Below are 25,050 nucleotides of genomic sequence, written 5' to 3'. Positions count from 1 at the left end.
AAAAATACTGGCAAATTTAACGCATCCTTTAGGAATATAAGTACAGCGAAGCTCCTTCGAATCTCCTTCTTACATCCCATGCTCCGAAGCACGTGATGCTACGCGACTTCGCGGGCCTTTTGCCATCACGTTTTAAATGGTGTGAGATCCGCAATGTCGACAATTCTTTTTGATGCACTCATACAGAAGGCCTTTTACGACAAGCCTACAAAGACGGTGACGGAAGCCAAACTTTCACGAAGACACTGCAAGTCAAAGCCAGACTTGAATTAAAACACGGGTAAAGAAAACTTGAAATGCACTAAAAGTAACGTCGCATATATGCCAAAAAACTAACGTGCCCTTCCAGTGACGTCATTTTCGTCACGGAAATGACACCAGTAACTTTTTGTAGAGCCTCCCTTGCGTTAGAATAGATGCCTGAGAATCCCATATTTTTTTGCATTTAAGAGCTATGAGTTTGCCACATAAAAAAATCTAAAATCTACTGGAGGGCCAGATTCAATTCGCCTTTGTGGTTTATCTAGAGTACCCTCAAATAAAGCATTCCGAAATGAAAACATGTGCGGACATCAGTGATCTCAGGCAAATTGAAGTAGTTACACCTACTTCAGTGAGCTCCTTTGAAATGTTAGGAGCACCCATCGCCTCGACGGGTCCTGCTGCCTTTCAGTTTTAACCTCTCTTAGCGGTAATCACTCGCGCGCGTGCAGAAGCCACCGTTCGGGTCGGAACAGCGAAAAACAAGAACAAAGGAGACTAACTTCCGGGAGTCACTGAAAGAAAATAATTGGAGCGCCCTCCGCCCATTGACAAGTTTCCGCTGAAGACGGTGACATCGGGGAATGAGGCGTGCAAAATGAAAGGCCCTCTGGCTGCAACAACGTCGGCGACGGGTGAACGACTGGGTTCCGTCGGGAAACGCGTTAATGAGAAGTTCGTCACCCTTCCTAGACTAAGCAGCTTCTTTCTCGTTTTAATGCTCTCGTTCTTTACGAGACGTTGCTGCTATGCATGTTGCACGACGCTTAGTGACATTCCATTGTTAAGAGAAGCACACGCGCAGAGCAAGAAGCGCTTGCGAGGCGGGTGCGTCCTAGATGAAAACAAAAGAGAAAGGAATGGGGAACTAATCGATATGCAAAATTTGCGACGTCGGTCGGCGTATCAAGGCGAGATCTTTTCGATCGAGGCAGACATGCCCGTGAAAGAAAGCCCCTAACCCATAACCCCCGCGTATATGGTGGCACTTCTTTTCTTTGTTTCGGTAAAGAATGAAATGGAAAAGTGAATGTATAGATTAACATATCTGAAAGAACAGACTGCTGTCAGTTCTTCAAGATGCGACAACGAACCATCTCCCTGCTTCGCTAGTTGCATATTAATTTTCCCACTGGGTGTGAATATGCTCGACAGATTGTACGCCATCACAAAATGGCTAGGATCATGGGAACTGAGATAACTAAAAACCGAGGCAAGTCGCGGTTCCATACCTGTTCTTTGTTTGTGTTTTCTTTTCAGGCATGTGAAGGTAGGTAACATGAGAGTTCTTTTACATCAGGGAATATTCTTGGGCCACAGCCTTTTGTGTATATCAAAAGCACTGTGGTGTTTTTTGAGGGAATAATACATAAAATATAAATTTCCAAAAGCAAGATGCGGAAATAAGAGACGCCGTAGTGAAGGGCTACAGCAATTTTGACCAAACGGGGTGCAACGTGCACCAAAATCTAAGTACATGGGCTTCGAGCATTTTCGCCTTCATCAAATATGTGGGAACCGTGGCCAGGACTTGATCTTGTGACCAGCAGGTCAGCATTCGAGCACAGTAACCATTAGACCACCATGGCAGTTTGAAGTGCTTCTTGGAACGAAACAGGTTATGACGTACCGAACAAGCGAAACTTCTTTGTATGCACGTAGTATGCTAACACTTCCTAATAATGACAAAGATTCACTCACAGTTCTCTTGCTTTCTAGTGCAGAGTATCTAACCGAGATCAAGCCTTGCTAACACCACAAATCTCCATTATATCATCTGTTCATTTTCTAACTTCTGCCCAATTCATTAAAAAAACTCTCGCAAGAATTATGAATGGAGTTGAATTGCGTACTAATAACAGTACAAACTCTTAAACGCAAAAAAAAACTAAGACAAGATATGGTTTAAATTCGATTACACTTTCTTTTAACATACTCTACTGTGATGTCGCCAACTAATATACACTTTTAGAAGTTTTACTCGGCAAGGTTGCCTTCTAGTTTGAAATTTAGCACTTAAAGACAGTCGCTCTAAACCAACTCGAACTTCCAAATAATCCACGTACTTATGAGCTCTTCTGCCTAAAAGCAAAACAACCTTTTAACTAAACTGCATCCAAAATCGACAGCTCAAGCAAATTGAAAGTCGCACTATGCAGGAGACTGCCACATAACCCCTCAAAAAAAGTGCAAGAAATGACATATATATATATATATATATATATATTTATATATATATATATATATATATATATATATATATATATATATATATATATATATATATATATATATATATATATATATGACTAATACAAAAGACACAACATTTGGGCTCCGGTAATATATTGAGTTGTTTTTTAAGAAAAAAAAAGAAGACCTTGCTGTTCTGTGCTTTTTTGAAACTTCGAAGTACTCGTGTGCTAGAGCACCCTTTGGAAATCTGTAATGGGGCACGACTAGCGACCGCTCACCTGTCTTTCAAAAAATATCAAGCAAATACTTGTATAGGCACAGGAACACTGCCAGGCACTGGCCTTTCTTTCTGACTTCACCACACAAGTGTAATTGAAGCAGCAGAGAGGTAAGAGATAATAGGCGCTGCTCATAAAAAAAAAATTCAGTCGGTCTTGCCCCAGCTATTAGACAGACGCTGCTGTCGGCGACGTTACAGCATTTAAACCTCAGCTGGAACACTGTGTTATACGGCTTCAGAAAACTTCAAGTACCTCCCTTCCTGCCGACGTGTGCTGCTCGATCTTAAGTCGTCTGTTTTTACGTCTTCCCGCCAGACGTTGTTTGCACGTTCACTTTTAGTCAAATGTGTTTGTAAAGAATTGGAATTGAATAATAGAGAGCTCGTGAAGAAAGTGCCAAGTGCGTGAAGCTGAAAATGCAAACAAAATAAGAACACACTGCAGCGCTGATGGCAGAAGACGGTCGAACAGTTCGTTTGCCGGGTTCGAGATTGATCGCTGCTGCGCGTTTGTCCAAAATGAAAAAGACTGAAAGTGCAGGGGCGCTGCACCGTTTTTTTTTTGTTTCTCCCGTATTCAGCGCCACTATGTCCAAGCACCCAAAAAGCCCCCTATCCTTCTCTTTCCCCCCAAATGTTTGCTTTTCGGTGCCTTTACAGTCTGCGCGATCTCGCAGCAAACTGGAGTCTGCTTCTGGTTAATTGACGTGCTTTAAATGCGAAACAATTTTTGCGTGTTGTAGAATAATGTTACAATCCTGTCGCGTACGTCGTCAAACACTTATCACCAGACAGTGGCACATACCCGTGGCCGTGTTCGTTCCACTGTATGCGGGTATGTGCCACAGGTGAATAACACTTCATATCTACTCAGGAACGGCGAGAACGCACATGGATAATAATTTAAACTAGTGACCGTTACAAAAAAGCAGACATTGGCGACATCGGCAGCGTTGACCCGACAAATGCAAAGAATAAATGTCAGGTTCCCAGCGGGAATATAATTCAGTATTCAGTGTTCACAATTCAGTATTCTACTACGGAGCCACGCCTGGTCTTGGAAGTACTTTTCAAATAGACGCTAATGTTCGTGAAACGTCAAATGTGGGTGCAGTGCTGGCTATCTAGTTTTATAAACATTACATGTGTACAGTCGTGCGCGATATGAAGGTTATCGTGCGAGCGTTGACCAGCCAAATGTTCAGGGGGACTAGCGGCATGTTTTTAAAAATGAAAATCATGATTTCACCTATTTTTCTCTCTTTGACTGTTGCATGATACAACGATCAGCCCTAAAAAGACTTCACACTTTTTCTCTTAGTTTTGAGCAGCCCATTTTTCCCTATCAAGTGTAATTCTTCGTGGGGTCTTATCTCTGTAGCCGATTGCAGAATTGCTTGGAAAGACGTGTTACCGCTGGTGCTAGATAGGCACGGCTTCGATTAAACAGCTTCCTCAGACGGGAGTGATCGCTACTTAAGTAACAGCTTAAGTGGCGCTGTTGTAGGTCGACGCTCGTGCGATAACTTTCCAATAGCACTCTACTGTACACCTTCCATACAGCCGTCACGTCGGGTTAATGTCAATTGTGGTTAGGCGCCATCCACTGAAGTTGATTTATGTAGCATTGTCCAGGGCTACAATCCACGCGAACACGAGCGCTTCATATAAGCTTACCCTTTCTGTTGTTGCGAATATACATGTTGCTGTTGGCCCTGTTATGCAACTATAAACAACTGGTTGTGTATAACATACGCGGCTGTCTAACGTGTGTCTGTGCGTGCATTTAAACATTTATTTAGCACCACGTTGTAAAGTTTTGCTTAAAAAAGTACAACACAGTCGAATAACATCGATTCTCAAGGTATAAGTGAGCTCTGCCAATTTTTCGCTTTTGTTTATTGCGTAACTCCCTATAGGCGTTGTCAGTACGTACTGCACACCTCCATGGCATCGTGACCACAATCGTTTACGTAACTCTAGAGTGCACAGATGCCTGCTTCTCTCCCCTTCTACCAATACGTTTCCCTCCCCCCCCCCCCCCCCGTACCCGTAACCGCAATGGTGCCGCAGAGGTCGGCCAGGTGCTCATCTGGTGAGCCTGGGCTATCGAAGAGATTATTGTGGGAGCACCATATTAGGAGACCTCCCCCCCCCCCTCTAATTTTTTGTACTTCAGTAAAAATGACGTTGTCATAAAATGCATAGAGCAGTAGAAATAATACTGCTGTCGTTTCTTGGATGCACAGAATGGCAAGGTAAATCTGGTGCCACGAAAGACTGGTATAGATCAAATGGTAGGACATGACTCAAGCGTGAACGTTTATTTGTCGTCCTTTTTTTTAGTAGTAGTAGTAGGATTTTTATTTACAGTAAGCCGGATACAGAGCTCACTGCAGGGGCAAAGGGCTAAAGGCGAACAGCCTGACAAAGGCCCTTGTCCCTCCGCAGTTCGTGACAGTGCAAAGCTTAAACAATATATATATTCAATACATTGGTTTCAAGCAACCAAGTTTTGAAGTGGCGCAGCCGCATACACCACTTGGTTGGCAAAGGCGACACCAAGGCTCTTTGGAACGAATACGCAAACAGCGTGCGAACCGTAATCAGACTTTAGTTAAGGTTGCGTGAAATAGGATTACTGTTTACTGCAACACACTGCTTCCCGTCGAGTATAATGCCACATCAGTTATTCACTGCTATTGTAAAGATTCTCACGGTAAGGATAAACACATTGAGTTTTAAACCTGCTCGTGTGAACGCTTTCGAAACCTTTGCTTTCGGGAACGTTGTACGTATAAAAGTTCATCTTTTCGAGAAAGGGCCTCGAGGCGTTCGGAGCCTAGTTGATCTCGTTTTTCGGTTTTCTTGAATGGCGATACGAAGGTTGTGATCCGCGAGAAGACGCAGTGCTTAAGAGGGAGAGAATCTCAACGTGTTGCCATACTAGCAGCTTTCAAAGACGGGTGGAAACCCCTGAGGCATTCGAAACTCCAAGTTCACGAGTCCATACGTGCCTCAGAAAACCTGGTCGAATAAGTACGCCGGAAATGCAGGGCCCTCTTTTTGCACTTTTTCCCCCCAGACATACCTCATCTTTCATCCGATTCTTGCTTTTTCACATTAACTGAGCATTCCAGGGAGCGCGAATAAGAAAAGATGCATCCGCTAAGTAAAAAAAATAAAATAAAGATAGCACTCAAGTCTTTGAAATTCATTTTTGATACACTTCTCGCTCTTATTTTTTTGGTAGCTTCAATTTTCTGAATTTCTAGTTGAAGATTTTCTCAGGCACCCCGGGTTCTTATGAGACCAAGCTTTTGAACTTATGAAGAGACGAGGCTCTTGTAGGTGAGAGGACAAACCACCTCGCACACGGGTGGTAGTCAAATGGTGTCAGATGTACGTGAAATAGCATGAGCCTGCTACTTAGTTTGTACATTTGCGGTTTTAGAATACAGTGACTAGGTGATAACGTATCCCCAGAGGCAGAAACACCGTGAAATGTTTTTTGGCACGGTTTTTTTTTTGGCCATAGCACGCGTAGAATCTTTTCCCCGCAACGCGTCAGAGAAGCATAAGGTGCCCAGGTAGGTAAATAAGGGGGGGGGGGGGAGTGCAGTATTGCTGGAACTGACTTGATGTATAAACTCCCTACTACTATAAAATCAAATAGAAAAAATAATAGGGGGATTTCTTATGGATACGGTGAAGACGGCTCAAAGGTGAAATTATGTTTGTTGTTTTTCTTGTCAGTCACTTCAGTAATCCTCCCCCGGCTACCTGCTAACGTTTTCTGAGCTTGACGTGTCTTGGCACTGTCCTCCAAGATAGAAGACATTGATAGCTTTCTGCCACTAACCTGGTTTTGTATGGCCTCCGTGTTCAGCGCACATTTATTCAAGCGATCATGTAGTGTGATGACATCGTCATGTCTCGTCATAATGATGTCATAAAGAGATTTGTGACGTCATGATGCTGTCACGTCCTGTCCTTCTCACACGTCTTTTTTTTTTTTTCGTCGCTCGTGTTGACACAGGTGCTGCAAAACCAACGGTAAATTTTCAGGTCTGATAAGGCATGGAAGGCTTCAGTCTTGGTCAATTTAGTGCATTGTTGGGTTCGCAGTTGATGCTGTAGTGTGTGCTACTGCTCCTTTTAGTAAATCGCAAACATGCGCATGAGCATACAGTCGTTTGTGCTCCACCGATCTTTCTTGGCTCTATAAAATGGACAGTTTAGACTCGAATTTAGTGCTTCGAAAGAAAAAGCTTGCCTGAAACTTTTTAATGCTAGATTATTGTTAAACGAGAGATGGAGGTGGGTGTACTTTTCCGCATTGCACCACTTGTTTTGTGAGTAGTACATAAAACAAGGTGTGACTTAGCACTGGATATGGTGAGTTTCACGTTAGCCCGAAGTATAACAGTATCTTTGCAAACCGAACGCCTAAAACTTTTTTTAGCTGTGTCAGCTCCGTTTTACGGTACGTTCGAGCCGTATAAACCATCTGGTCCAGCAACATATGCAGTACCGTTTACGTGATTTGGAAGTTGGCTCTGTTCCAAGCAGAATACAACTGAGGCAAAACCAACTTGCAGTGGTGAAAACAAGTATGAGAGCAGCTTGTGTTGTTGAATGCTCTCGCGTATGGACAGGCATAAAAAATTCTGAAATATCTAACCATTCAAGTTGCGCGGTCTTTTATGATTTCAAGTTTTTGAAAAAAAATCGCGAATAAATAAATAACAGGCGGGGTGGATAACTCTAAATTATGTGGGGAAATACCTAAAAAAGCACAGCATATGCACGTTTGAATGATGACGAGTGGGACGAAGCGTCCATACGTGCGTCCGCGCTTCTGTCCGTCTGTCTGTGCGTCCATCTGTCCGTCCGTTCATGCTTCTGTCCATCCGTTAGTTCTCGTTTTCGTCCCCGTCCGTCCATGCGTCTGAATGGACAGGTGGACAACAGGCACGGACACACAGATGGACGGCTGGAAGCACGAACGGACTAGCGGACGCATGGGCGAATGCATGGACGTACGTACAGACAGACGGATGGACGGACGGACGAATAGATGGGTGGACATAAGCAGAACGCACGGATGGACGGATGGACAAACAGACGGACATGCGGACAGTCGGACGTCTGTCTGCCTGCCTGCCTGGCTGCCTGGCTGCCTGCCTGCCTGCCTGTCCGTCCGTCCGTCCGTCCGTGCGTACATCCATATAGTGAACACTCCAAGTACCGCCATCTCGCATCTCTTCATCATATAATCATCCTATACAAATACCGCCATCCAGCGAACATACCACGGACTAAAACAAGAGGTGGCTACTGCGTAGAGGAGAAGCGCGACCCACGCTTTAAGGAGCTTCTCCCCTAAAAAGCATGTAATGATGGGTGTAATTATTCATAACTAACGAACACGAAATGATGTGATCAATTGTGAAGTATGCAGAGATGGTGAATATGTCCTTGTGACCTCATGCAGATTGCGAAGCGCAACAAGGACAGAACAAAAACGGGAGAAGATAGATTAAGTACCCCGTAATAAACTCGCAAAACGAGGGAAGCCCTAAACAAAATTTTCAATCAACCTATCGTTTATTTGTATGGCATCGCTACCATTTTTCATTGATAGTAAAAATAGAGAAAAAGCAGTATATTATTCTAGGTTTCCTGTGTGAATGCATCAAATATAGTGAAAAGAAAAGCCAAGAAAAAAAAATCTCACAAGTTCGAAAACTAACGTACAAAACCTTTCAAAGTTTGCCTTAGCGCATTACGGTGAGCCAACGCCAAAGAAAACTGTCTCATCCTGTTTACAGTACGTAAAAGAAGCACAGGGGGCTGCTAAAGTGGTGCGAGCGTAAAACAATAAACATCGAAGGACATACGCGAGGAACTTGAAAGCAAATGAGACGCGACTGCGTACGCTACAAATAAAAGAAAAAAATGAATGAGGAAGCTGGAAAAGTAAAAGCGCAAGCGACGGCTTCGCATCAGAAGCTCCTGTCAAGATCGCCTTCGGAGAAGCACAAAAGAAAAGCATATATATTGCGCGAGATCGTTTTCTTTGCCGTCGTGCTGAAACAAAACCAATATTGACCAACAGAAAGAGTGGACAGCATAAATAACTGAAGACTGAGTGAAGATCGATAGAAGGACTATGCCCGAGTGGCTGCCCTACTTTCAAAGAGGGTGCCAGGCATAAGACTCGGATGGGTCCCACGTATTCTCGACATTTTGAAGTTAGGCCTTAGCAAAAAAAAAAAAAAGCAGGAACCTCATCACTCCGTCATCTCATTTAAACGTTTTCTTTATTTTGACCTCCTTGGCACAACTGTCTTCCTGAAAAATGAGACGCTTTCAGTCAAGTGGCAAAGATAGGTACCTTGAAGATTGAAGGAAACCTTTATTTTGTTTTTTTGGACGCTATCATTGTCAACGCTGAGAATAATAATTAGGGCCGCTTCCTGAACTGGTGAAAGAGAGTAGCGTAATGGAGCACTTCAAAATGATGATGGACCTCAAGAAATAAAAAAAATACTTCAAGGTAATTAGGGTCATAATTGTTGTCTGAGCGTTGCGAAAGAAAAAAACACGAAAAAAAAGAAAGATGAATGACTATGGAGAGCCGAAGGCTAGTCAAATCAGGTACGCAGTAATATTGGAAAGACAAAGCAAACAATAACGGATATACTACAATAAAAAATAATATTGCTGTGCTCACAAAATGAATATTTTATTGAAAAAAATTGTACACATACAGTTTTTTGTGCTATATATTATTGCTGTAAATATTTGAAGGCTCGAGTTTAATTCAGCGAGCCTTTTACTCGAACGTGCAGTATTGCATGGGCTAGCTATTTTCAATAGTGATACGTCTGTTGACAGAACTGGTTGCAATCAACACTGAAAATTTGTAGGTACGAGCCTATGTAGCTCCACTTACCGTGTATCGCTTTTAACTTCATCTACGACCTCTTCACAGGCATGACCCATTTGGCGTATCGCGTCAGAACAACGCAAAGGATAATGTCTTTAACTCATCTATGGAGCAGTAACTTCCTCCCTGCCTTTCCTCTTCTTGTTTTCTCTCTCCTTCTTTCTCTCCTGTAGAAGTATAATTTAGAGACGTAAAAAGGCGTGCCCGCATCTTTGCTGGAAAAAGCTTCGATTACGTTTTTATTCACGCATTCTATAACGTATACTCCCCCGCCACAGTGGTCTAGTAGCTAAGGTACTCGGCTGCTGACCCGCAGGTCGCGGGTTCGATTCCCGGCGGCGGCGGCTGCATTTCCGATGGAGGCGGAAATGTTGTAGGCCCGTGTACTCAGATTTGGGTGCACGTTAAAGAACCCCAGGTGGTCAAAATTTCCGGAGCCCTCCACTACGGCGTCTCTCATAATCAAATAGTGGTTTTGGGACGTTAAACCCCACAAATCAATCAATCTATAACGTATACTACAGAATCACAACAGTTTATATGCTACTTTTCAAGGACGACTAGAAAACAAAACAGAAATTCAAGCAACTGACGTCATCGTAGAACCGCACAAAAAGTTTATTAGAAACAGGAGTTCTTGCCCATCTGCTGACAATCGCGGCGCGTTTGATTCGCAGTTAACGGTAATTCCACAGTAAGATATCTAGTTTTGATATGTGAATCGGAATGGCAAGCTGGACGATTTGGTGAATAAACGTAACTTTCTTGTCTGTGCTCATTCCCCTGAGCCATCCATCCGGGTCGCGATGACCGTAACAGAATCGGATTTGATATGTGGACTCCACAGTTCACAGCATTCATTTGGTAAGGTAATGTTGACTGCATCACATTTGCCACACCGACTTATGCACAACGACACAGCGCAGCGTCAGCGTATTTATTCACAATGTGGGCTACGCAAAGTGGTTATTCCATCAGCGCCGCGTTGCAGGCAAACAAGTAAATGGAGTGTGTTTCATATGTAGATGATAAATCGATGTAGCTCACTATCAATGCACGCCACGGGGTGGTCCTCTGGGAAACGGGAGCGACGTGACCGTGCCAGATCACGGAAAACACTGCAGTCGATGCAGAGCGGACGTTGGACTGCGTATATCAGGCACTCGTGGCTGACACTCGCTGGTGATAAATTGCATCCGAAACTTTCAGACAGACTGAGTAGAGAACAAAGCAAAGTGAATTGAAGTGAACTACGCACGAGTGAGCTGAAATGGGGCACACTTCGGATATGGAATGTGTGATCGACCGTTTGTTTCACAGCAGATATGACATTGTAGAGTTGGATGGTGTTCGAGTCGGGCAACAGGGAGACTCTTCATACCGCGGAGTATCGAGAACGTTGGTGTTAGATAGAGAAACAAGATATAAAACTAAACAGTGAAACACTGACCAACTTTAGCCAAGTGGTAAGACGGTTTTGAAATCGAGCGCTGTTAGGTTAGCTTTGGATTATGAAATTGTATGACACCGCGGACTCCACCTAGCGAAAGAGGGCGAAAGTACAGAAGCACCGTTTTCTCCATTGGCCTTGAAAATAGGGTCGTTTAGAGTGGTAGAGTTGACAACAATGTGACCTACTTTTATGCACCTTTCTTTGACTGGTTGCTTTGGACTGTAAAAATGAAAGTTGGCACGATGAACTTGGGAGTACAAAAGCGTTGTTGTAAGATAAATTTGCTGATATAAAAATATGTAAAGGTTGATTTACTCTTAATACGCGTATGGGCGTGTTTAACATGACTAGCTTTACTGTGAACGTAGTGAAGAAAGTCATAAAATGGAATCTGTTACTTTTTACAGGACTAGGTCACGTGAAGCCTTAAACGTCTGTGTCTTATTTTTCGGTGATCTCATATTATTGGAGATAGGCGTCTAGATAGCTTGTTTAAAAAGGCTTTTTAGAAAGTGTGCGCGTTTAATTGATTTTTGTGGGCAAGTATACGGAGGAACTAGCCATTATATTGTAAAAAAAGTGTGAATGCCAACGTAAATTTCTGCGTCGAGTCTCTATTACCAAGATAGAAGCTAAGAGCGATGAGAGAGGTATATAATATTCGACACGCAATAACCTCAATTATCTTGTGATGAGGACATATTACTTTATCCAAATATCAGTTCTTCTATTGTTAACCATCATGTAATGTTCCTTAAGGCCCACACTTTACAGCAAAGTAATTGAACGAACGTCAGCGACGAACGAGAACACCGCTTTACATTTACTAGGCATGACTGCCAGTCGCTGAGAATCACCAAGCGAGGTAAATCAACATGGAAATCAACCCAAAGTTATCTGTCGGCCCCCACGTGACGAACCGGCCTGTCGTTCTGTACAAAGTATGCCTTGCTTTATTGGGCGTTCGTCCCTCCACACTACTCAGGGCAGTCAGCACTTAAACTAGCCTTCTCTCTGTTGCCGGAAACATTATGACCATCGACGCGTCAGTAGCTTCCGCAACACAGCCCCGCGACAACCAGTGCGATCAGTGTTCCTTGAACTCTAACTTTGGAACGACCGCGCGTGACCATACTTACTTCAAAGAAAAAAAAATGTAATTTGACCTTTTTTTTTAGTTATAGGTTATCACGTATGTGGCTATCGCTAAACTGACACGTGAACTCTCTCAGAAGATTATTATAACCTCGCACGAGACTGGGTTGACCGAAAAGTGAGCTAAGGTGCCTTTTTAAAAGTCATATACGTGGAACATGAGAACTCACAGAAAAGAGTAACTCATAGTCATCTTTATTTTTTATTTAAGTGCTCACTTGTCGTGCCAGATGGTTACAGCTGCTGTCCTTCACAGTGCAACCACCTTTACTGACATTACTTTTAGTGTTAGTGAAATCTAAAATCTGAAAACTTTACACCAGCTGTTTCGGGGCTCGTGAATTCTCATCTTGCAGCGTCTATAGTCATCATCATTACATCGCGTTAGAAAATGTAAGAAAAAATAAAGTACATGACATTTAGAAGCTAATCACAAGCTAAAGAGGGTAGAGTGAGACCACAGAAAAAAATAATTAAACAAAAATAAATCATTCAAGTCTTCATGAGCAAGTGAGTTTTCTTGAGACGTTAAGTATTTAGCCCATACTTCGATTGCACGGGAAAAATGTGCATTTTTTTTTCTGTATTACTCTAAGAGTATCGTGATAAAATCATTCACCCATCCTTTTTCACTGTGTTTTGTTTGGGCAGCGTGTACTAGTTATAATTTGAATGTTAGCACGCAGTTTTATATTACGTCATACCCTATCTGATTCTCTGCGCTACGCATTTGCTGAGATATAAACAGGGATTAAATTACCATAATTTTCTCATTTCTGTTTGACTATACACTTCAATGTCATATATAGTGAACCCCCCCCCCCCCCCTCCCCTGAAAATAAAAAGAAGCAGGTGCTTAACGTCTGCTTGCCTCGGTTAATGGATCAAATGAGTCTAGAAAAGCCGGACGTAGAAGGAACAAAGAATACACTGTAAGTGCATAGTAGAAAGCAGCATTTTCTACTCAACTTTACCCTCAGAAGCGATAAAGGTGCAACAACAGAGAGGATATAGGCAAAATGATAAACGGTGGAGGCGAAGGAGCAGCAACAGTACGCACGAAGGTCGAACGATCGAAATGCATGTATTTCCGTAAGCTTGATTCAGCGTTTTTGGAACGTTGCACCAAAAAGAAGTGAATGAGCATCTCCTAGAGAAAAAAAAAACGCCAAAAAACAAACAAACAAACAAACAAACAAAAAGCCGAATGACAGTAGAGCAGGTGATAAAATGTTTTGCCACTTTTTAATCACTGAGGTTATCTCTTACAGTGGTTATGGCGTAGGGAACAGCAATTGTTTCCTCATACTCAGTGAATGGATATATATTCCTTTTTTACCCTGCCCCCCCCCCCCCTTTTTTTTTCCTCGGAGGTGCCTATTAGCTATTTTTTGGTGTAACGTTTGCAAAACGCTGATTCGAACTTATAGAAATACATGCATTTCGATCGTTTGACCTTCTTCCGTATTTCTTTCATCAAAAATAAACAGTTGAGCGTTCCTACTCATGTGCGAACCCTCAAATCTTACTTTCAGACTTACTAAAACTCTAAAATCTTGCTTTTCCTTGTCTTCTGTGCGCGCTGTAAAAGTCATAACATGGATACATACCAACTCACAAGGCAATCAGTTTTACTATGATATGTCCCAGAACTTGCCAGAAAAATGTGAAGAGAAATGTAGGTGCTTCATGTAGCTGCTTTCTTATTTTTTCATGTTAAAAACCTGCTTCAAGCTGTTCAACTTATATCTGCGTAATAGTTCATTCATTATAATAGATTAAAATAATAAGCATTATTTGATTTGGTACACAGAAAACCTGAATACATAGAGCAAACAGGGTGGCAACAGGCTGAAAACTGCCACCTAAAGGAGCAGTGCAACTGCCAGATTCTTCGGCAAAAGAGAAACATAGAGGAAAGGAAGTCAGAAAAAATAAAAAGCGGTGCGTGAAATGGTTTCCCGTCACTTGGACTTGACATCAAAGACTGCACATCCATACAATCATGTAGTGATAAAAATGATGCCAATGATGGAGTGACATACGTGCTCTTACCTTGGAGCGACAGGCAGCTGATAGTCCAGCAAAGAAGCCACCAGAGTGCCCTTGACTCGGACATAACCTGCCGTGCACAGGGAAGGTCTCTTTCACCTACACACACACAAGAAAACGTAGTCCGCTCCAGTGACTAGCGTGCAGTCTCCTGGACACGGAGGCAGGCAGGCACTTCTGTAATGCTTAACCGCTACGGTGACGGTCCACGTGGGTGAGCGGCTTGTCACGCGAGGACCGGTGGATAAAAGACTGCACAAGAGTATCCGGGTACGGGAACAGAACACTTCACAACTTGGCCGAAACGCAGTTTCACGTCCTAAATTGGTGATCGTCGGGAAAAAAACTTGCAGAAGTGGTCACAGCTGCAAACAGTCACAGCCTCGATGTACACTTTGCCGACATTAGAAAAAATAAGGATATGCAAGTCAAGCTTAGCAGGGGACAATTCAGCGTTGCCTTCGATGCACTAGTGCATGTTGTAGTGACGTAGGGCGAGAGATCTCAGTTATGGCATAAAACAGTGGTGATAATGTTCGAAAGCCAAGTACAACTGCATCAACGAAGACGGCTTCTTTTCGAAGAAATGGTGACGCTCTGGCACCTCAGCCTGTCCAAGATCACATATTATCCTCCCATGACTGCGAAGTTCACAGGATGTAACTGGCACAATGTTCACAGGGTTTTCTACTGGCAGTGGAGGTGACAGGGAGGTTGTGTGATATCGTAACCATGAAAACACGATACACGCGTTTAGTGAGGTTGAATAAGCTCTAAAAGGGAAGTAATAACGGCAAGGTCTGGCAGCGTGTGAATTTCAGGCTGCGAACGTACGTCGAGAATAAAGTTTGACCGCACAGGCGCCAACTTCGTAGACGACATTGCCGTGAGAGGTGACAGACGGCATCGCGTCGGCGACAAAGTTTCCGGAGCTGAGAGCAGCGGGCTTCGACCGGCGGTGAGGCTGTCGCTCCTCTGCGATGGGAGGCCGACGAACGCTGCCAGCGAAATCCGTTAGCTTCGCCGTCAGCGCCGCGAGCTCAAACCAGGGTGCGTGAGGAGGAAAAGGAAAGCCCATCTGGCCGGCGCCTGGCGCCATCTATCAGACGTGAAGTGCTCTGCGCCACACGAAAGGCCTATTGTGTGCGGAGAGATGGTAGAAAGTTGAAGGTACATTAAAGTGGATGTTTCAGAGCCCTCAAGAAGCTCTAAAAAGTTTATGGAAAAAGCAACTAAGCATTACTACTAAAATAAGTAGCCCAATACACGCAAACTTAAAAAATGAAAGTAGACAAAGTAAACGTGGCTGAAGAGTTTGTTTGTTCCTAATTATGATAAAGAAACGTACGAAAGCCTGGGAAAGTCCGAAGGGCTCGTTTTTCTATAATGTACGAAATTAAACTGGCGTTAAGGATAGCATAAAAGTCATTGTATGTACATTTTAAAAGGAATATAATTATTGTCACCCAAATAAAAGAAACTAAAGTATCACTTTTCTTCAGTGGGATGCGAACAATCAATCTTGAAATTTCGCGTCCGATGCTCTACCACTTGAGCTACAACAGAGTGGGCTCCCTTGTTTACTTCTATTGGGCTACTTATGTGTTCGTAATACCTGGCAATGGTAATCAGCGCGAGTCCTATTCCAATGAGTGGGCGTGGAAAACGTTTTTTAGATGCGGAGCATCTTATACTCGCGCCTTGTAGTGCGCCGTCCGCGCCGTCCGCGCCGTCCGCACCACTTCTCGAACATTCGACAGCTGACGCGCGCGCATGCGCCGTCGCACCGTCGCCCACTCTTCCACCATCTGTGCATCCCTTCCTCCTCTACACACCGCGCGCGCTTCACTCCTCCACCATCTGTGCACCCTTCCTCCTCTACACACCGCGTTCGACATCTACAATTCTCCTGATTCTCCAGTGGACGCGCATGTGGCGTCGCGCTTCGAGAACATTCAACAGCTGACAGTGCATGCGCCGTCGAGCTGTATATATACTCAAGGTCGGCGCTCGCTCGCTCAGTTGCCGCTCGTCGGTTGGTTTGTACGGCGCGTCGACGTCCAAGGTCGCGGTGAAATGAATTCCAACGAATCCACAAACACAATGATCGACGTCCCTTCGACCAGCGCCGCCCTTTCGCATACGTGTGTACGTGTTCACTCATTTAACACCCCTCCTACAACCACGTTAACCAATTTAGCCAGCGACCCAAGTAAGTCGCAATTTAACACCCCATTTCACAACCACGTTAACCAATTTAGCCATCGACCCAAGTAAGTCGCACTTTAACACCCCGTTAACCAATTATATGCTCCGCATCCTCCTCAGTGTTCCCCCGAGGGAAGCTGCGGGCAATTTTTTTTTTTACCAGATGACGTTACGAAACACATGTCCTTTACACGTGAACCTGGCAGGGTTCGGAGTGTGTTCTGGTAGTGGATACAAGAGGGTGAATATTGGAATTTTGAGGGTTCGGATGCTAAGAACAGAGAGGGTGATTTCTCATCGACATCAATTTGTTTTAGGTGCGAATCATAACAGTGCATCTTAAACCACAAATATTGTCTCCAAGGTATCTTTGGCTAAATTGTAGTTTCATTTCGTTAGCTATGTCCATAATAAGTAAACAGTAATACGCCCCACCATGGTTGTCTAGTGGCTAATGTACCCGGCTCCTGTCCCACAGTTCACGGGATCGAATCTTGGCTGCAGCGGCTGCATTTTCGATGCATGCGAAAATGCTGCAGGTCATTGTGCTCAGATTTGGGTTCACGTTAAGGAACCCCAGGTGGTCGAAATTTCTGGAGCCTTCCGCTACGGCGTCTCTCACAATATGGCGGTTTTGGGACGTTAAACCCCACATACGAATCAATCAAGCAAACTGTAATATGACTTGTATGCCTGCTTGTTCATGCCGTAGAATGTCAAAGCTTTTGAATTCAGATCTTTCAAGCATGGTCAAAATGTTCTCACACAGCCGCCCGAACGCCATTATGTGCCTCTTGTTGAGCGTTTATTCACATGTAGTTATTGAAAACGCTTCCGAAAGTATGTAATTGCTAACACAAAATAAAAATAATTCTTAGATGAAGTGTCCTCACAAAAACCTGTAGGTGCTAAACAAGAAAGCTGTTACCCGTGGCTAGAAAATACAATGCGCTGGCAAATGTTATCAACCTGGAGTTTATGCGGAACGTGACGGCGACGCAAACACCGACAGCAAGGACCCTTTGAGAGTGTTCCTACGATTGACATAGCAAGAAAAGACTTCACAGAATGCCATGTTGTGAGCTCCGTGTGTGGCAGTTACGTTTCCGTGCTTAAGTGGTCGGTAGAAGTGTTTTTAATTTGAGTTTTCACCCGTAACTCTTAAAGAACACAGTCCCTGAAATAAACGCAATAATCCACGCACCAGGGAACGCAGTGGATATCGATATAAATGGGAGCTACTCGGCTGTCTCATTCTTTTCCGGATGATAGACGGAAATCTAGCAGGTTACCGCAAGTGAGATGGATGCCTCCTTCTGATCGCTCAATTTTCATAAAGCCCCGCAAAGCGGTCTGTTCTGATCGATCACTCCTTAGGGTGTAAGACTAATTTAGCCGAGCACATCTGGCGTCGAAAGGTTGCTACCGTTTGCACAACTTATCACGGCACGCCAATCTTTGGCAAGAATAAACATCTGCCACCCTTATGAAGAGACAGATAGGACGGTGTATTAACCAAGGGCAGGCCCTCTATAGCTTGAAATGTTGCTCTCACAGAACAGATGTACTGTCATAAATATTGGACACTATTTTGATTTGCACTGATATCCTAACTGACTTATTACATAAATTTTTGTCATTATATAGTTTAGTGAGAACAGTAACGATAAAACACACACATCTAAGTTGAAACGGCATCTCCGAAGTATCTAGCACGAGGTTTTGAGAAACCCCCCGGATACTGTTCCTGTTTACTAATGCTTTTCGATACCATGCTTTTCGGAGTACAACTAACTCCATCTGGTAAATGTACATCAACCGTTATGTGGGCCGTCTAGTAGATGATCCTTAAATATATATATATATATATATATATATATATATATATATATACATATACGTCATATATATATATATATATATATATATATATGACGTATGAAGCGATGGTTAGGAGAAGTAGATGAGGAAGAAGAAGTGAGAATGGAATAAACATGGCGTATGAGCCAAGCCACGTCTCTCATTCATCATAGCGTCACACAAGTCGACAGGATGAAGACCTCCCAGCCACTTCATCAGTGTCTCATCATCGACGCAGTTTTACACAAGACGCCCTGACCATACACCGACTACGGAATCATCTCCTAGCCGCACACAGAGACGAGCACCATGACAGATTCATCGACTGACCTTCCCATCTCCAAGTACACCGGAGCAGCGGACGATGGACCTGTACAGAACTGGTTCGACCTGTTCGAGTTCCACGCTACCGCTGCATCTTGGTCGGAACGGGAAATGGTTACGAACTTCAGCGACTACGTCACCGGTGAGGCATTTAAATTTTACCTCACCCACATATTCGACAACGATGAGTCTTGGAAAAAGATAAAACAAGAAATGATCGTTTGGTTTAAAAAATACGATGACGACTACGACGAAGACTTGCTGGTAACCCACCATCCACAGACAACTGCACTCAGTCGTCAATTTCACAGGCAGTCTTCAACCATTTGAACGCACAAGATTCGACCTCTGACAAAAGACGAAGTGGCACATGAGTTCAGTGGCAGACGACAACGCGTATTTTGGGAAAAACACAGCCATCGAGCGCGCCTCCCTTCTGCACGAAAGTCGGCATTTGCGAAGTGATCGCTTCAGCATATGACCCCAGACGTTGCCCAACCACCTGATGCCGTTCACTCTTCGTCTGGCATACGTGGTCCACCACCTGGGTTTTCATCACGTGGTTCTTCAAGCTCTCCTAACGCTCACCACTTGCCTTATAAGGACGCCTTGCTCATGGTAGACCAGCTGACGCATGAAGAAAATACCGAACAACGTCATGACTACTCGAAGAGTGAAAATCCTGGTTTTAAATCACTTCGCTCTTTCGTCGCTCACAACGCCCACCTCGTGTCTCACACGCCCACTACGGTCGGGATAGAGCTTCGGAACTCCGAATATACTCAGCCAAGTCCAGGGCCAACCGTCCACAATCGTGCATCAGAACAGCTTACCTCCAAAGTTGCGGACACAGAGAAACACCCCCAAGTAAACTCTGACCAAAACAAGCCTCTCGCTGCGTCACCATCGAGTTCACAGCAACCCGAGAGCCCAACCAACACAGGAGGCTCGGAAGGATCAACTCCGAAGCTCTGCCCTGTGCAAGGAACGCCCATCAAGAATGGCGTTGCAACAGCCTCAGCAGATTTTTCTGCCAATTCTGGCTCACTATCTTCATTGCCTGACTCAAATCGCGACACCCTCCCTAACAAGTATCAACTATTTGGTCACGTCAACCTACAAAGAAAAGGGACTCATGTTTCCAAAGGAAGTCCACCTCGTCAGATAGTGCAACATAAGCAATGCCAACAAAAGCGACAAGGAGAGGCCCAGCAGCTAAAACGGCCACACCAACAAGGTCAACGAAAAACTAAAGCGACATCGCAAGCATACTTGCGGCTTAAAGAATGTGAACAACGGCCACCACAACCACCACCGCCACCGCAACCACCACTACAGAAAAGACTGATTCCGCATTTCAGCCATCTTCACAGAAAGAAAAGTCAAGGCACTTTTCTGCACCAGCGTTCAAGATTGCGCCTTCGGTCTGAACATCTGCGCCATCGCCATAGAAAACTCCCTGAACGCCACAAAACAACCGCTTGTACTCTGCAAGAACACAAGAAGCGCCCAATCAGCCACGATCAATGGGCATGCAAACTGCATGCACCACATTTGTGTCACTCACGACGAAAAATGCGACGCCTACGAAACATTCAATCCTGCAAAGCGTTCCAACCTCGTTCGTTCTTTTGCAAGAATACCGGCTGTATTTCCATCTGTTTCCATGTCCAAAGCGTTTTTGTGTTATCCAGGACGCAACCACCAGCCTTCCCCACCAGAACTCCTGCGTTAACCGGACAGCTGCACTTTCCACTGAAGTCTTTGAAAGTTTACGGAACTCCCCTGCAGCATAGAACCAATTGTGAATTATTGACATTTGTAACGTTTTAACCTCTACTTGTTAACTTTTTCTTGTTCGTAATCCATGCCTTCTTTCGGGGGGAGGGGGAACCGTGTGACGTATGAAGCGATGGTGAGGAGAAGAGGATGAGGAAGAAGAAGTGAGAATCGAATAAACATGGCGTATGAGCCAGGCCACGTCACCCAGTCATCGTAGCGTCACACAACACACACACACACACACACACACACATATATATATATATATATATATACTATGTATTGCTTTCATATTTCTAAGCCTAACTAAGCTAATATCCGTCTCCGCTAGCGTGCCTGGACGGCCGAGGTGTTACGACGTTCACCTTCAGATCAAAAACAATATATATATATATATATATATATATATATATATATATATACATATATATATATATATATATATAGAGAGAGAGAGAGAGAGAGAGAGAGAGAGAGAGAGAGAGACAGGGAGAAATGAATGAAGATAGAAGGGGTAACAGAAGGAGAAAGCAAGCGAGAGTCACGAAGAAACATACAAAGATCAAAAAGTAGAGGTAGATATAAACACAAAAAAAGATAAAGAACAGAAATAATAGAGAAAAAATAGAAAGAACAAAAATACAATAGAAAACTGAGGAAAAAATGGCAGCTATGCTCCACGCTTTCTTCAGGCTTGCCATCACTGTAGTGAAAGCAGCCTTAATTTTTTTATTTCTTTGTTGGCATCTATCTCGGATTTCCACTCAGGGACAGCGCTAATTTTTCGCTCCGAAACAATGTCGCCGACACCAAAATTTCTGCAAAACGAACAGTTTAGCACTCTATATAGCCTAGGCGTGCCGACTCTGCAGCCATGCCGTAATCCTTTGATGCGTCCTTCAATCGGTTCTCTTGATTAGTGAAAGTTTGATAAACTCTTGCTGTGTTCCGCAAAGCATTGTTGTGTACGATGTCTTTGATGTCAATATTTCGGTATTTCTAACTCAATTTGTAGTGGTGCAGCAGCTAAACGAATTTATTTGGCTCGCGTAGCTTGCGCACTAACACGCTTTGTTCTATGTGCGTGTATTCTATACTATTGTATCTCACTTGACTACGTTCAGGTCCCAGCTCCCCAATAAAGCACCAAGATCACTCATTTGTAGCGCTCAGCGTTTTCTCATTTCTGAAATATACAAGACCACCGTCTTTTCTTACATACCCACAAACGTTTCAGAATAGATAAATCCTCCGAGTGGCAGTGTGCGCGACGGCGAAGATTTTTCAGCTGTGTACAGGGAGAGCAAAAGAAACGTTCTTGCACGATGGTAGGAGGTGGTGGCAAAGGGAAGGGTAGAGGGAGGAGTAGACGAAGTAAGGGAGAAGGCACCATCTGGAACGGAGAATGAAAGTATCATGGAGCAGTGCGACGATGACAGATCCGTGGAACGCAAATAGAGGAGGAAGCTGTTGTAGTTTGTTTAGGTCTTTTTTTTTACAGGAACAGATGCACACGCGCACGGAGTCCAACATCGAGAGTTCTAAACGTTAGATTTTTTTCTGGTTTTTTAGTTCAACTTGATGAGGTTTACCCGCTAGCCCTCTTCTTTCTCTCTATTCACTTTGATTTTCATTGCCACCTTTTTAGTTTTTCTTACTACATCCACGCATGTATTCCACAGCGCGTTATGCGCACGGAATTATTGCATTTCTCTCTGCACACGCGTGCACACAAAAATGAGAGTGAAGAGCAGTGAAAAATCAAAAGAAACGCATTTTAGCGTCGTTATGTATTATACGCATTCGAACACTTTTTCGTTGTCTCCCCTTCTCCACTGAGCTACAACCCAATTCACGCGTCACGTATACGTATACTATACACGATATCATTTCTTTTTCTCGCTCCCAGTTACTTTTTTTCTTTTGCGCATTCGCATCGTCTCCGATTTCGCGTTCTCGGTTTACGAGGCCCCGCACAACTCTGCAGGGGAGTATGCGCACACTGCCACCTTTTCCCATTTCTCTTTCGCTGCCATTTGCATGCTCCTCTGCTACGCGTTCAGTCGCAAGGGGCCGACGACCGAAACGTGAGGCAACGCATCCCGACAAAGCAAAACGAGCGTTTGTGCGAAACAGAACTGCCTTGCTTGCCGGCAGCGAAACCCGAGAGTAGCGCGCCGAGCGCGACTTTCCATCAAGTCTTTACGTCACAACGCGCTTCCGCATTCAGCGCCCTCCTCTTTGTGTTTTGTTGCGTAACGGTTGTTCTCATCGTAAGTTTTTAAGAAAGTCTTACCCCGTGAGACGGCGCTAGATGGCGCACGTAATATGAGATGGCTGGTGAGAATTTGAGAAACGCGCTGATGCTGCAGCGGGAGACTGAGCAAGTGAGAGAGGTCTTTGCAGGCTCTTGCGCGTCGCATTAATTTGAAGCACGTGCCGTGGTTTTTCTGCTTCTTAGGTCACGGGGAAAAATTCACGCGGCCTTTCATCATGCGAGTCGCGTTGTAATCCTCTTGCACCAGCCTGCTTTCTTTTTGCTGTCTCTAATTTTCTATATTGAGTCGACGTCATTTATAAACTATAGTAATTGGCACTTTACACATACTTTTTTTTCTTGTTTTGTTGCGTTGCTCGAGGCTATCTCGTTATTTGGGGCATAAACAAAAGAAAGTGCGGAGGTTACATCGTCGAATTCGTCGAAACACCAGAAGCGCTTCCTTTCCCACTGTTCGAGAGTAGGTGGCGGCAAGGACGAGGTTTTGCAAGGAACGATTTCTCACTTTTGGTGTGGAACGACAGCAAAAGAGAAGTGTATTTTGTGTGACTGAAAAGCAAGTGTGATGCTCTCAGTGTACTTGCGTGTAATACACGACGCATTTTCCCCGCTAGCTTCCTGCCTCGGCAGTGAGTTCGGCTCATAAGACGGCGTGACCGGTATACATATTTGAAGGTATTTATTATCATTTAAGTATTATTATTATTATTATTATTATTATTATTTGACTATGCGCGGTGAGCGGTCTTTGCGTTGAAACAGAGAAATCGAGAATATCTCCAAAGGTAATTTGTCTCTCCGGCATAGTATGCGTTGTAAGGTAGGAAAAAAAAAAGAACCAGTAAAAATAAAAGTAAGTTGAGGTAGACGCGTTATACACAGTGATAGTCCTTTTCTAGTTATATTTATCTGGACAAGGTCATGTTTGTATCATTGGACTATCGGTTTTGTGCGGCTGTTCTGATGGTGCGAGAGATCCCGGTGGTGCTGATTACGTGCTGTTGATGAAGTGAAAGTTTTCATGTTTTCCCGAGAAACTTTAAGAACTTTTTCTGACTCTGCAAGTCCGTCTTTCGATTCAAAATTATCAATGACGCATGTCCGGTTCGCTACACTACCCTGGGGGATGAAATAGCAGGGCGAAAAGAAAGACAGAAGCAGAGAGAAGGATATATTGACGGAATCACTCACAGAATTGGAGAGCACATCAAGTCTGCTGACGTTCGCACAAACTTCTAGACTTAAACTACGTCAGTGACGATTTTGTCGCCTTCTGCACCTTTACACATGTCCGTGCTCTTTGAAGCTTGGCTACAAAAAATGTCCTTATGTGCAGTTGGTTATGAAGCAACCGTAGCTTCAATATCAGTGACTGCGGTTAAGTTATAAGCATCAACGAAAGGGTGACGAGCCTCGAAGCTAGGTCGTAGTTTTGCTTATCACAAAAATATGATTTTAGTTATGTCTGAGCACCTAAGATGAACAAAATGCGCCAGCAAATCGTTCGTTCCCCCCCCCCTCTTTTTTTTTCTTCAGAGTTCAGTGCAATTAGACCGACAAAACCGAGCCTGATAAGCCTCTAAGAATACTTCGATTTGTTGCTACCAATAAAAACTTTAATTCTCAGACGATGAACAGATGGACTGAATCTTGAATGTCCGAAATCGTCGTATCTGATGATGTCATTGCTCGGCGACGTGTATTTTTTGATATGCCTCTAAAACAGCGCAATTGTAGCCTGCTTGTATTAACCATTCCGGCATCAGTACATTTACATACGGAACAAGTGGGAATAGTGAACGTTCGCACTTCTTTGTTAAGATACCAGTTAGCGCATACGAACCATAATGAGGAACAAAGTCATTTTATGGTGAAAAAAATACGCTTGTTTGGTTAAGTTTCGCCGTATAGAGTGTTTAGAGCCGACGTAGGGCGTTAAAGGGTCCACTTAGATTCAGTGTGGAACGGCAGTTTCCTTGCCGCTTTCACTAGACTTTTTACAAAAATGCTCTCCTGTTCGCCCCCTTCAGAAAACACGATGAATGTTTGCATTAGGCGGGGAGCCAGTGAGGATTTTGCGCGTTCCGACTACATGCTGGCGCTTGCACAGTCGCAAGCGCATAAAAGGAAATGAAATCAATTTATCGCACCTAACCGACATGCGACACAAAGCAGACCGGGCATGCGACTGCAGGACAAAGCATAGCGGACGATAACTCACAACATTTACGTCTCGTATATCGACC

At 43.9% G+C, this 25,050-nt stretch overlaps 1 protein-coding gene across 2 annotated transcripts in view; it reads right to left on the bottom strand.

The window, feature by feature from the left end:
* The window catches only part of LOC119171949 (uncharacterized), a 60,340-nt gene extending 44,995 nt beyond the window's left edge, over positions 1–15,345 (bottom strand). For both annotated transcript variants that reach the window (XM_037422860.2, XM_037422861.2), the window contains exon 1: positions 14,356–15,345. In XM_037422860.2, the coding sequence (XP_037278757.2) occupies positions 14,356–14,419 (64 nt within the window). In that variant the 5' untranslated portion in view covers positions 14,420–15,345. The remainder of the gene's footprint in view (positions 1–14,355) is intronic.
* Between the last annotated feature and the right edge of the window lie 9,705 nt (positions 15,346–25,050).

Source organism: Rhipicephalus microplus, chromosome 4, assembly GCF_043290135.1.
Source record: "Rhipicephalus microplus isolate Deutch F79 chromosome 4, USDA_Rmic, whole genome shotgun sequence".
In the NCBI taxonomy this organism is placed as follows: domain Eukaryota; kingdom Metazoa; phylum Arthropoda; class Arachnida; order Ixodida; family Ixodidae; genus Rhipicephalus; species Rhipicephalus microplus.
Note: the sequence above shows the minus strand (reverse complement) of the source record. Positions and strands in the feature narration are given on the sequence as shown.